This window comes from Diplotaxodon limnothrissa, linkage group LG17 (genome assembly GCF_057381915.1).
Source record: "Diplotaxodon limnothrissa isolate DT_005_m linkage group LG17, D_limnothrissa_male_GT1.1, whole genome shotgun sequence".
Classification (NCBI taxonomy): Eukaryota; Metazoa; Chordata; class Actinopteri; order Cichliformes; family Cichlidae; genus Diplotaxodon; species Diplotaxodon limnothrissa.
In genome coordinates this window covers 40,803,639-40,816,224 of record NC_140612.1, presented here as the reverse complement: position 1 = coordinate 40,816,224, position 12,586 = coordinate 40,803,639, and the positions used below count along the sequence as shown (strand labels likewise).

Sequence of the window (12,586 nt, the reverse complement as noted above, 5' to 3'; positions counted from 1 at the left end):
GAAGCAGTCTGCATGCCCAGGTGAATGATTTCATACACCTGTGGTCATGGAAGTGACTGGAACACCTGATTCCAGTGATTTGGATGGTCGACTGAATACTTTTGGCTATACAGCGGCAGCAGTGTGGCGACTAGAGACCAGTTATTTCAGAGAGGAAGAGTTTAAATTAAAATGACCGAAGCAAAAATGAATGAAGGCAGAGATTATTTATGTTCATGACCAGACTGGAGTGTGTACAGGAGACCAACTCGCATCTGGAGATGGGCGACCAGCAAATCCCTTTAGGACAAATAACATTAAGATTAAGGTTAGACAACTAAAACACGTGTTTACTGTTGACTGCATGGCCCCACTTCCTTATTTCCCACATCACTTCCTGTCCCTGCACTGATCATCTTCCTGACCACCATGTCTGCATAAAATCACATCATCTTCCTCCTCTTGCTCATCCAAATAAACGAAATCCTCCGTCTCGATGTGGAAAAGAAAGGTCGCGGCACCGATTGTCGGCCGTGCCTCGCGCAGGCCTGTGAGTGTGCGCAGCAGGTGTGAAAAGGAGCCGGCGGCGTATCATATAACCTTTTGACAAGTTGCTCAACAACAACAGGCGCTCCCTGTTATTATTGGGTCAACAAAGTCGGAGGAAGTCTTTGGGATTAGAGCGGAGTGGAGCGCACGAGTGTGAATGCCGTGTGCTCGTTGAGCCCCCCCCCTCATCTTCGTTCTCTTTCAGCATAGAGGTTAACTCCCCCCACCGCCACCACCGCCGCCGCCGCCCCTACCACCCCTTTGCTCCCAGGCGGGCCCGGGGTCAGGGCAGAAACCGGCAGCCAGTCAGGCATTCTTTCTGTGTACATGTGTGTGTTTGTGTGTGGCTGCAGCCCACTCTGTGCTCTTTGACTCCGCTGCCCTTATAAGGCGAGCAGCGCCATGGCAACAGCAGGGCTTGAATAGCAGTGTCAAATCCCTCAGCACACAGACACACGCTCACTCTCCCTAAAGGAGGGAGCGAGGCAGAGACACAGAGCGGGGATTCAGAGAGAGAGAGACGAGGCCATCTCCGGGCTGCTCTCCACTGCAGCAGCAGCAGCGCCGGGCTTTCGCTGAAAGGTCTGTGACCGTGTTTTTTCCTGCGCTTGTTGTTTGCCTAATTTATTCCTGCTGGGGCCGGCAGAAAGAAGGAAAGGCAGAGAGGGGGGAAAAGGACAGGCAGAGTAGCAAAGAGTGCAACAGTACACCGTGACTCGCCGACAGGGAATGCAGAGAGAAGTTCTGGCCTCTGGTTGTTACTGCTGGATGGACAAGTACTGACAAAACAAGAGGAGGAAGAGAGAGGCAGCACTTTGTAAAGCTCTGAGAGGAGAGGCAGCTGCGGCTGAAGAGATTTCTCAACTCTGCTTTTGTTTCAGCTTGTTGTTGCTTTTTTTTCCTTCTGTGACATCTGATCCCCCGCTGACTTTAAAACAGTTGAAGGGGATCACGAGAGAAACTCAACTTCAGCCCGGACGACAGAAACAGGAGGTGAACTTTGCTGCTCCTGAGAGTGAAAGGCGTCTAATTCTTTACTTATTTTCACATCAAGCCTGGACTCGAGTGCAGATAGCCTTAAATATACCTTTAGATTAATAGGCAGTCTATTCACCAGAGTTTCCCAAACTCCTCGGCTTATTTTTCGGGGCAAATCTTTTCCTGCTCTCCATCACTATCAGCCTCGACACGTCAAGAGTGAGTCTAGGCTAGAACTGGCTCTGATGAACAGATAAAAACCTCAGCACGACAGGAACTGGTTGGACGAGTTTATAAGTCAGAGCAGAGGGCAGGGCAGTTTAACCCTGCATGAAGGAGGGCTGTGTACGACTCGCCTCCCGCCTGCTCGTCCTTCCCAGAGAAAGTCGTGCGCTGAACAGAGAGGGGCAGCAGAGGCTGTTTGCCCCCCCACACCCACACACAGACACATACTATGCTTAGGGATAGGTGAGAGTTTTTCTTTCAAAGGGCGAAGACGGAGAAAGAAAGTGAGAGGGAGGGAGTCAAAGTGTAATTTATTGTTTCCTGTGAAAAGAGCGAGGCTGCACCCTTTTCGACTGCCTGAACTCTGAACCGCACACCGTGTTTGCGTGTGCGCGTCTGAAGTTTTGTCGGACCTCGGGAAGCCAGCGTGATCAGAGGTCAGGGCGGAAAACAGGACAGAGAGAGCCGGGGATTAAAGAAGAGAGGGACGACAGAACGTGGAAAGACCCACAGGTCAGCTCGACCGGACGGCAAAGACGAGAAAGGTCAAGAGGCGGAATTTCCCCCCGTCACTTTGACTCTCCTCGGATCGCTGCCGTTGGAGGCGGACTCGGCTCTTTAGACTCTGAGAGCCCGTTGGAAGGCGGTGGGACGGGAGGTCTGTGTGTATGATCCACTCACGGGGCTGCACGTCTCAGAGAATATGGCCATGGTGAGCGGAGGATGGGGTAATCCCAACGGGGGCGCTAACGGACTCGGGGAAAAGGCTTACCTGAGGAGGGGGGAGGACGAGGAGGGGTCGCCCCGGGCCGGGAGCAGCGACGTGGACGTCGGCGACGACGACAAGGCCTGCGTGGTGGACTGCGTGGTGTGCGGGGACAAGTCCAGCGGGAAGCACTACGGCGTGTTCACCTGCGAGGGCTGCAAGAGCTTCTTCAAGAGGAGCATCAGGAGAAACCTCAGCTACTCCTGCAGGTAGGGACACAACACGCATTGCTTTGCACGTGGAGAATATTTTTAACCACTTTGATACAGTTAAAAACAAACCCGAGTGTTTGTTAGAATCTGTGACTCCTCCTGTAGGCAGGTGTACGGGCACAGCTGCAGCAATATATGCCCTTATATCTCTAAAGACACCGTGCACACTCTGTAATCTGATTACATTAGTGTATGACTTTCTGATAGGCAGATTAGTCCATTTCTCACTCCTGAAGTTTGCGATCCAGCCTCACAAACAGCCAAAAAAAGAGAAAAAAAACCAGAAATGAAAGCACTGAAGGTCAGTCATGTGAGGATGGATTGCTTCAGAAGGTCAGCATTCCCATTATTCTTCACCGCAGGAACATTATGTTGCAACTCAGTTCTGTTACTGAGACCTCTCTCAGCCGCCCAGTAAACTTATTTCTCCTGCAGTGTGACCTCTGAGTGCAACACGTCCTTTTTTCCTTTGTGTTGTTGGTTTGTCACATCTGGGGCTGAAAGAGCTCCCAGTGAAATATTTGCAGACCTCAACCTGCTGCAAGAGGCAACGCAAGGGCGTGTAGAGCTGCTGATTTACAAAGGTCACGAGCCTCGATAGCTTTCAGCCACTCCAGCTCACTTATCATGACTCTGGGTGGGAGGGAGGGTGTCCGTGGGGACAGAGGGAGAGAAAGGAGGGAGATTTCAATCCCATACAGGAAGTTTGTTTAAGTTCAGTTCCGGCTTTCATCTTTAAATGTTTGTGTTGCACTTTGTTTGTGCAGATCAAACCGAGAGTGCCAGATCGACCAGCACCACAGGAACCAGTGTCAGTACTGCCGTCTGAAGAAGTGCTTCCGGGTCGGGATGCGCAAAGAAGGTATCAAAAGGTCAAACCTACTCCTGCTAAAGGTCATTAATAATAATAAACGGGTGGAGTTGCTGCCGTGGTGGAAGATCCCACTGAAAGGTGCACCCATCACCATGTTTGCATCCACAGTCTGATTACGACAAAAACCGAAACACTCCTGCGCCGCAGCGAGGGGAGCCACGTAATAATTACCCCTTATTCAGAAACGCTCACGTCGGCTCCTTATCTGCTGAAATTTCACAAATATTTACAGACGAGCCGGTCGTATCGGCTCGAAAGGTCACGAATGCCGTGTTTACAACTTGTTGCTCTGTTGCCTTCAGCAACAAGGAATTCAGGTTTCAGGATAAGCGAGTGGAAAACGTTTGAAAGCATTAGCAGGTGAACAACTTGCTTTGCCACTTGCAAACTACCGCTGCATTATTATTACCGATGCATTAATATGTAAGCTGCTTTTAGTGTTGTAGATAACTGAGGTGGAGGCACGCGGGCGCCTTTGTTGGGCTTGATGATGACAAAGCTACATTTAAACTGGGAACTCTGATTGGCACCGAGAGAGGATGCTGGTTGCTGCTGCTTAACAGCTCTGAAGCACCTACTGGGACATTGTCCAGGTATCCAGTTATCTGTCAGCTGAAGCCTGTTTTCACTCAGATGCAGCAGCTGAGCTTCGGGAAACAGCAGAAAGCAACAATGCTTAAATGTCACACGAGGAAAACCACCGACTGACAGCCCGACTCTGCTTCATGTGCTGAAAACGGTTCATTACCTTTGTCTTGGGTGGGTGCGAGCATTTCAGCGTTTCCACCCTCAACTCGCTGGCGTCGAGTTGACTTGACAGAAACCTCAGCTGTAATTGTGCTCGGCTGTAACCTTACCCCACTTGTATTTCGGTCTGTGTCAGTGGACACCAGACGCTGTGCCATACATAGTGCGCACGGTGCAGCGTGCCAGGGGTTACATTTGGCCTGCGGTTATTCGTGAACCATGCCGAGCGTGGCCGTGACGCAGGCTGCGCTGTTTCCACATTACCTGGAAATGTGCGTCTCACCTCTGACCCAGTGAGGGAAGCGGCCGTTCAGGTTGCCTTTAGCGAGACTTTGGCACCAGCGCTACGTTTGATTCGGTGTAATTTAAAACGGAAATCTGGTGCACGCAGAGCGAAGGATTTCAGATGTATAAAAGCTACAAAAGCATCTCACTACTGATTTACTTGTTACGGAGCGGCGGCGACGCACAGACACCGGCTCTTTCATCCTGTGCCGGTGCGAATCTGTATTTAGCAGTTATGTGCTGACAAACGGGCGATCGCTGCAGTCACACACACTGTGCGTGGGAGCGTTTATTAAGAGGTCACGACGGGTCCAAAGTAAACACCAACGGTGCTCGGTGCGGCCGCGGTGAGGATGAATCTAATCTGCTGCCTACAGATCGACAGCATAACTAACTTTTTATCTAATGATGACTTTTTCTGTTTGTTTTTAAACACCTGCAAAGAAACTGAGCTGTTGTAACAGGTTCACTCTGTTTTCATTTGCAACTTAATAAACCAAACAAGTGCAGAGGTCACTTACTGAGAAGCAGCACAGCAAACGATGGCCTTTGTCTGACACTGACCTGATGGATAACTCGTAAAGAGCTAATCTCCCTGCACCTGAGAAGTCAATGTTTCACGTGTAGGTAAGAGGTGACCTCCAGGTGAGCAAATATATACCCAGCAAACATTTAATCCTGAGCTGAGAGAGCGTAACGTCCATGTGACTGAGACTAAGGACCAAAAGGTGATCATTGTTGTAATGGTCCTTCTTTTAAAGCAGTGTAGTTGTATCGCACCTTTCTACTCACCTGAGCATTTAAAGCCCTTTCTGCTGCTAGTCTGTGTTATCCAGTCTCAGAAGTCTCATCTGCACCGAGGACAGCAAACTCATTTTACATCGTCGGCCACATACAGCCGCCTTTAAACTTCTTTAGGCCGTTTAAGATTAAACTACACATTTAATCCCTGAGATATTTTAGGAGAAGTGCAACATTAGTTTTTCTACATAATAAAGAGAAGCTGCTGTGCGAATTAAAGAAATCTGTCAGTGTGACTCTTTGAAGGACTTCTGGTAGCTCGTTGCTCAAACTGCAAAACAGTAAAACTGAAACTTTGTGCTCGTTCACAGAAAATGTGCTTTTTCTCTCACTGTGGATCTGCTTTAAACAGATTCTGTAGGAGATAAAGTAGAAAGAAACTCTGGTGTCGTATGCATGACTGTGGGGACGTTGCTGCCCTGCTTCACCTTCCTAAATCTGTCCAGTGGGCCAAATTTGGAGCCTTTGCTGGGCCGATTCTGGGCCCCGGGCCTTATCTTTGATTCTCCCGAGCTATAGCTAAGGGCTTCCTAACATTTGCACACACTCCAGTGGATGAATCAGGTGCAACAGCGGGTTGAGTATCATGGCAAACAATATTTTGGCATGCAGACAGGAGGAGTCTTGAATAACCCGCTGCACCACCTGACCCACGGGAGTTTCAGATTTCACTAGAACAGATTTTTGGACCGAGCTAATTATGTTAGTCATGTTCTACTCGTGGACACTGTCGAGCCAAAACACCTGATTTAATAAAAGTATACTCCGTAAACTCTCGACCCCTCGAAGCTCTTCTGTGAACTGGTTTGTGTCATGTTTCAGCTGCTAGAAGTTCAGGGTGGGGTTTTTCTCAGAAGCTGGTGTTCTGCGCCTGCCCTCGGAAACATCTGTAAACTGTTCAAACCGTCATCAAAGCACATTTTTATTGACCTGTACCGAGGCGTCTTTATGGGCAAGAACATAAAGGTTGCATACATGCAGCGTGTCATTCATTTACTCGCTCTCTGGACTGAAGCGAGTGGTTTTCAGCGGTTTTCTCTCTCTGCAGCCGTCCAGCGGGGTCGCATCCCTCCATCGCACTCAGGTATCAGTCCCAACTCCCTGGCGGGTGGGATCGCGGGTGTGGGTCCAGGTCACATTGGGGCGGACTACTTCAACGGCCAGCCGGTGTCCGAGCTCATCTCCCAGCTCCTCCGGGCCGAGCCGTATCCCCCGAGCCGCTACGGGGCGCCGTACGGCCAGGCACAGATGCAGGCATCTGCGAGCGGCGCCTCCGTCATGGGCATCGACAGCATCTGCGAGCTGGCAGCCCGTCTCCTCTTCAGCACCATCGAGTGGGCCAGAAACATCCCGTACTTCCCGGAGCTCCCGGTTTCAGAGCAGGTCAGGTCTAAAGCGCGGTGACTTGCAGTCGCCAAACTGAACAACAGACACTCGTGGCTCAAAGTGACCCTTTCGCTTCACAGGTGGCGCTGCTGAGACTGAGCTGGAGCGAGCTGTTCATCCTTAACGCAGCTCAGTCGGCTCTCCCGTTGCACATGGCTCCTCTGCTGGCGGCAGCCGGCTTTCACTCGTCTCCCATGTCCGCCGAGCGCGTCGTGTCCTTCATGGATCAGGTCAGGGTTTTCCAGGACCAGGTGGAAAAGCTGAACAGGCTTCAGGTGGACTCGGCCGAGTACAGCTGCCTCAAAGCCATCGCGCTGTTTTCTCCTGGTAAGTCTGATCTTCTTCTTTCGAGGTTATGTGAGTAACTCACTGCGGCGCGATCTCTTTACTGTAAACTGAGCCCACGGTTTGGTCACAGAGAACCAAAACAAAGCTGTCGGAGGCATCACACACGTTTCTCAGAAATAAAATCACCGCTGTCTCAGGGAGGCGCTTTGATTTGGCCTCTTTGACCTCTGACATCATCAAGTAGCCCAAACCACAGACATCCTGTTACTCAGTAGTAAAGTGTAAGAATTATAAATAAACACAAACAAATGTCAAACGGGCCAAAATAAAGTTCAGATCTCTGAGTTTAAAACAGGGGTGCCAAACATAAGGTCCAGGGACCACGATCGGCCCACCAAAAGATTCCAATCTGGCCCAGTCGGAAGCTTTGGAAAATGTAAACAAGTAACACAGAAGTGAATGTTATCATTTTTCACAATCTGCAGCAGAAATGTCTATTTTTAAAGTTGGTGCACACACTTTCAGACAAAAAGCAAGAAAAACCTTTTGCACTGGTCATCAGGTGATGACACAGCCTCTGTTTTTCTGCCTTTAGACGCTTGTGGTCTGACAGACCTGGCTCACGTGGAGTCCCTGCAGGAAAAGGCTCAGGTCGCCCTGACGGAGTACGAGAGGTTGCAGTACCCCAACCAGCCTCAGCGCTTCGGCCGCCTGCTGCTGCGCCTCCCTGCGCTGCGCGCCGTGCCGGCTAACCTCATCTCCCAGCTCTTCTTCATGCGGCTGGTGGGCAAGACGCCGATCGAGACGCTGATCCGAGACATGCAGCTATCGGGGAGCTCCATCAGCTGGCCCTACGCACCGGGACAGTAAAGCCAGCTCCGGAGTGAGATCACACTGAGATGACTCAGAGCTGCGGAGGTCACTTTTTCCTCTCGTTAGCTCTGCAAAGTTTGCCCGATATGACACCAAAGCTGCTTTCAGGGAAAGAAAGTTTGATCGTCTCTAACGTTTGCAGCAGACCTCTCTCGCCCTCATTCCGGATGAACTCGGCTTTCGGTAAAACTCCTTACCGCGAGGCCACGTGCCGGCACTACCTCCTCCCCCATCGCCCCCAGTGTGACTTGAAACCAGAGTGCGCTCTGAACGAAGCCATAGCAGCGCCACTTGCTGTACGCTGCCGTGGCCGGGACGCGGCGTGCAGGTCGCACGCAAGCTGTGCGACGCTTTGTGCTGAAGTAAGAGACTTTGCTGCCAGACGAAGCATTTGTGAAGACGGCGACGCGTCGCCTCATGCAGCGCTTCACCACAGAGGAGGCTGCAGATGTATATACGACACCTGTTTTGTACGCCGTGTTCAACACAGATCAAAGTAAATCACTCAGGACTGTATGAGAAACATGAAGCTGTGCCAGCTTCAGCTCGCTCTGTGCAACGGTACCAAATCCAGCAGACAGCACAAAAAGCTTTTTTAGCCCCTTCACGAGGTGCTGGAAGGTTACAACGATCTTCTTTTCTCGTCTATATTCTGAGCTTAAAGCCGGCAGCTGAAGCCTCAAACGGGCACGAGAGCGGCGCCGACCTCCTCGACCATTTGAACTGTTTCTTTTTAGCACGTTACACAGCGCTGCAGAAGCTGCCGTTAGAAATCAAGCGAATGTACTTAAACACAGCCGGGCTCCTCGGGACGGTCGCATCCCAGTCGGACATCATTACCTCATGTTTTATACGTCGCTGACAGATGGAGATTGTATAGAGAACTATGTGTGTTAAAGATATTTACAAAGGGATCAAGGCACTGCTATCACTGTAAGCAAACAGCAAGACCCAGCGGGCAGGTCTTAGCCAGAAATAGAGATTAAAATGTTAAATGTCATGTGAGAGGACTTGAATCGTTTGAGATCATTTAGTGGAAGCTACACTGAATCAGGTGACGCCCGCTTTGCTGATTATTCTGTGTCCTGTGCTTTTGTGAGGCTAGGTGTGGTTTGAGTTGTTATTTTGTGTCAGCGGCCTCTTCGAGATGATTGTGAGCGCCGCTCTGACGTGAGAGGAACTTTGTCATTGGTGTGTTAGCGCGACGACCTGCAGCTCATTGCGATGAATTGTGATGTTTGTTTTGCCAAACTGACTGAAGTAAGACGACGAGCAGGTGATCATTTCTGTTCTTTTTATATTTCCAGTTATGTCGTTTAAAAGAAGGCGAGCGAGGCCACGAGCCCTCGCGCTGTCAGACGACTTCTCCGCTTTGATGTGAACTCCAGTGATTTGATTGTGTAGCTTTACGTTTAAAAGAATCATCTTTGTGTGACTGCGGCAAAACTGAAACATGCAAAAGATGCCCGCGCGTTATTTTTGCATTGGAAATAAACATATACGTTATTTTGAGTGGTGCATTTTCTTTCAGACGTGACGAATAACTTCATGTGTAACATGTTTGAAGAGACCACCGGGAACTAGTGTATCAGGCACGTTTACATGCAGGGGTGGAGGAGGTGGAGGAGGTGGGGTTTCTCTCAGAAAACATGAGAATTTCTCAAAATTTGGCACAAACGTGGACTAAGTGATGAGATCGTCCCTCATTCTTGGCGACTCCTCATTCGGTCTCTGGTTTGTGCACTAATTAGGACCACATTTCACACCAACGTGTAGAAAGGTGAAACAATACAGTCAAAAAGGTCAAAAGTCGATTCTGGTCAGACGTGGGTCGCGAGTGCGTCGTGACTGGTTGTTGGAAGCAATAAAACTCATTCAGCTGCTCATGACAGGTTTAAATGAACTGCTGAAGACAGATGTGTGATGGAAATAACTGATACCTGCAGCCTGAATGCGGCAGAGTATGTGCAGATTTGCATGGGCTAATGCAGCTGAAGAGGTTGTGTCGGTGACCTCATAAGAGCCCCTTAGACTAACTCGTTTCACACTTGACTGCTACACAAACAGAATTATGTGAGTGGAAGTGGCAACACAAACCTTAGTAGTGTTGGTGACGAGTACATAGTTGCTCTGGTGACAAAAGTTACAACGTGCAGCCGTGACCAGACTTTGTGTCCGTTGTCGCTTCAGTCTTACATCTTCCTGCGATCGTGTGCAGAGTCACAGGACAAGAGTCGGTATTTATCAGCTCGTGGGCCAAAGCCCGAGTGATAAGTGATCTATTCCAGTCTTATCAGTCCTCCAAGCCAGTTGCTTATTAGGGACTAAAAACATCCTCCTTTAGAACGGTGACAGTCTAAGGCTACGTTCACACTGCAGGTGAAAGCGCATCAAATCCGACTTTTCTGACCCTGTGCGACCATCTATCCGATCATGGTGTGACAACGTGAACGGCACAAATCCGATATTTTCAAATCCGACCTGGGTCACTTTCGTATGTGGTCCTGAAGCCGATACATATCTGATGTTTTAGAAAGCGGCTGCTGTTTGATGGTCATGTCGCATTAAATCCGTCTTTTACATCACCGACACAAGACAGACGCTGATTATCAGCGCCCGACATCGCGAACGCTTTCTGGCCATCCCGTGTAGATGTCAGTGAAACTGTTGGGAAGAAAACGTTGGAGAAACATGAACATTTTCCTTGTTTTGTATAACCTGCAGATTCTGACAGAAATCTGCAGCTATCCTTTGAAGCAGCGCTCCTCTAAAACAGCAATAAGGATCATTATTAGGCCAAATGTAGATAACACAATAACTTTATAACTTAAAGCAAAATTGGGAAACGTAAAGTCCGAAACAAGTCTTTATATTAAGGGCCATCAGTCACACAATACTGTTTGGTCTGGGTCTAAACAGAGCGCGTTGTGTGTGACGTCTTCTTTTCTGCATGCGGGCGCTTTGAGCGTTCACAATAGAGCGCGTTTGCTGTCGCATTTTATTTATCGTGTGAACGAGCAGACAAAAAAAATCAGATTTGATCAAAAAATCAGAATTGAGCATTAAGACCTGCAGTGTGAACGTAGCCTAAGCAATTTCCAGCATGCTGGAGCGCCGTGTCACAAGGTAAAAATATTGAAACTGAAGGATTGTTGATGGATCAACAGCCAATCTTTATGATAGGAACGGATTAGGATCAATTGGGCCAGAAGCTGATTTCCAGCAGGCGGCAGAGAAGTGGAGAAAAGTTTGAAACAGAAATAAAAATCTGACTAAAACCTGAAGCAGGGAAGTACAGAAACGCACCACCAGAGGGCAGTATTAGCTCACATTAGTCTCACTGACTGCTGCATCAGCAGCGCTCCTGCTCCCCCTGCTGGCAACTCGCTGCACATGCACTCCAGAGCAAATAGAGAATTAGAAATGTTTATTATTCACTAAATTCAATACTTTTTAGACAACATCATTTATGGAGGTACACAGTTACAAAAATGGTATTTTTATAATAGCGTCAAAGACAATAAATTCTTACAAAAATAAATGGCTCGCAAATGGTTTTTAAAATGACAACAATGTTCTTCATAAAAATACAAATGCAAGACGAATCACAAGCGAGTCTACATGAATTTAAGGTGTACAGTAGATTTTCACAAACGCTGAGGATTAAAGCTCGTTTTCATTGGCAAAGAATCAAATGAGTTCAGCTTATCGACAGAAACAGCGAGGCGGGTTTTTCAGGAGTGTGATGAAAACATACAGACACTGTGGTTAATTTGACTAATTTGCATAGTTTAAACACACAACTATGAGCCTACAGTATGTACAAGCACGAATGAATCTCCAGGTTTTAGAGACCAACTGTAAATTTGTTCTGATATATACGAAGAGCACGACTCGTTAAAAGAACGCACAATACAACACTGCCACACACAGCCTGTTGGCCAGTTTTGGTGTCACAACATCTGTAAAAAAATATAAAAATCTCAGTGTCGACAAAAGCAAAAAAACGGTAAAAGAAAGCTGTTAAGTTCAGCCACATTTAAGGTCGTTACGAACGCCGACGTGAGAAACCCTCAGCTAATGTTCGTCGGCCACACAGAGGCTGCGTGTTTGCTCACCTACAACATCACCGACTCTTATCTGTGGAGGAAAAAACAAAGAAAAGTCGCCTATCGGAGAGCAAACGCAGAAAAGCGAGCAAAGCGTTACCTCGGGCGACTAATTATTAGGTGACCTTCAAACCGCCTCTCTCCAACCGCAGCCTTTGATCCTCAGGAGTAGCCGTACCCTGCAAGCACTGAGGCCAAACAGGCCGGAGGCTCCTCCCCTCATTCTCTCCCAAAATCAGCGATTATTTGTTTACAGTAGATCATTAAACTTGCAGCGTGTTCCCCGTGTGTGTGTGAGCGTGAGTGTGTCCTTTAACTTTGGTCTCAGCAGGTCACAGAGTCTTTGTGGCATGTTGGAGTGTATCGTGTGCTGTGGGGAGAGTGGGTGCTCAGTGGTTCTTGTCATAGTCCTTCACCATGCGTTTGATGTGGAACAGTTTGTGTCTCAGCCGGCGGCACTCTGTCTTCTTAGCCTGGTAGTCGGACGTCTGCAGACGCAGCACAGAAAAGCCCG

The 12,586-nt window shown here is 48.8% G+C and overlaps 2 protein-coding genes across 3 annotated transcripts in view; one reads left to right on the top strand and one right to left on the bottom strand.

The window, feature by feature from the left end:
- The first annotated feature begins 1,001 nt into the window (after positions 1 to 1,001).
- Positions 1,002 to 9,460, top strand: LOC146615480 (nuclear receptor subfamily 2 group F member 6-like). Its single transcript, XM_085376398.1, has 5 exons — positions 1,002 to 2,706; positions 3,477 to 3,571; positions 6,465 to 6,799; positions 6,883 to 7,129; positions 7,686 to 9,460. The coding sequence occupies exons 1-5, from the start codon at positions 2,435 to 2,437 to the stop codon at positions 7,958 to 7,960; spliced, it is 1,224 nt and encodes a 407-aa protein (XP_085232524.1). The 5' UTR covers positions 1,002 to 2,434; the 3' UTR covers positions 7,961 to 9,460.
- LOC146615479 (occludin) overlaps positions 4,789 to 12,586 on the bottom strand; it is a 24,719-nt gene continuing 16,921 nt past the window's right edge. Inside the window, exons 9-10 of one of the 2 annotated variants that reach the window (XR_014907007.1) lie at positions 12,173 to 12,560; positions 4,789 to 10,627 (exon numbers count right to left, since the gene is read on the bottom strand). Coding sequence is in view for 1 of the 2 variants with exons in the window: in XM_085376397.1 (XP_085232523.1) it covers positions 12,462 to 12,560 (99 nt within the window). In the remaining variant the exon portion in view is untranslated. Of the gene's footprint in view, positions 10,628 to 10,819; positions 12,561 to 12,586 lie in introns of those variants that run through there. The other variant, XM_085376397.1, reaches the window with a different exon arrangement.

What these genes read in the sequence shown, in the direction of transcription:
- LOC146615480 (XM_085376398.1), top strand. Translation starts at nt 2,435, where the DNA reads ATGGCCATGGTGAGCGGAGGATGGGGTAATCCCAACGGGGGCGCTAAC. An exon ending in AACCTCAGCTACTCCTGCAG is followed by an intron (nt 2,707 to 3,476) that starts GTAGGGACACAA and finishes TTGTTTGTGCAG; the next exon opens with ATCAAACCGAGAGTGCCAGA. An exon ending in GGTCGGGATGCGCAAAGAAG is followed by an intron (nt 3,572 to 6,464) that starts GTATCAAAAGGT and finishes CTCTCTCTGCAG; the next exon opens with CCGTCCAGCGGGGTCGCATC.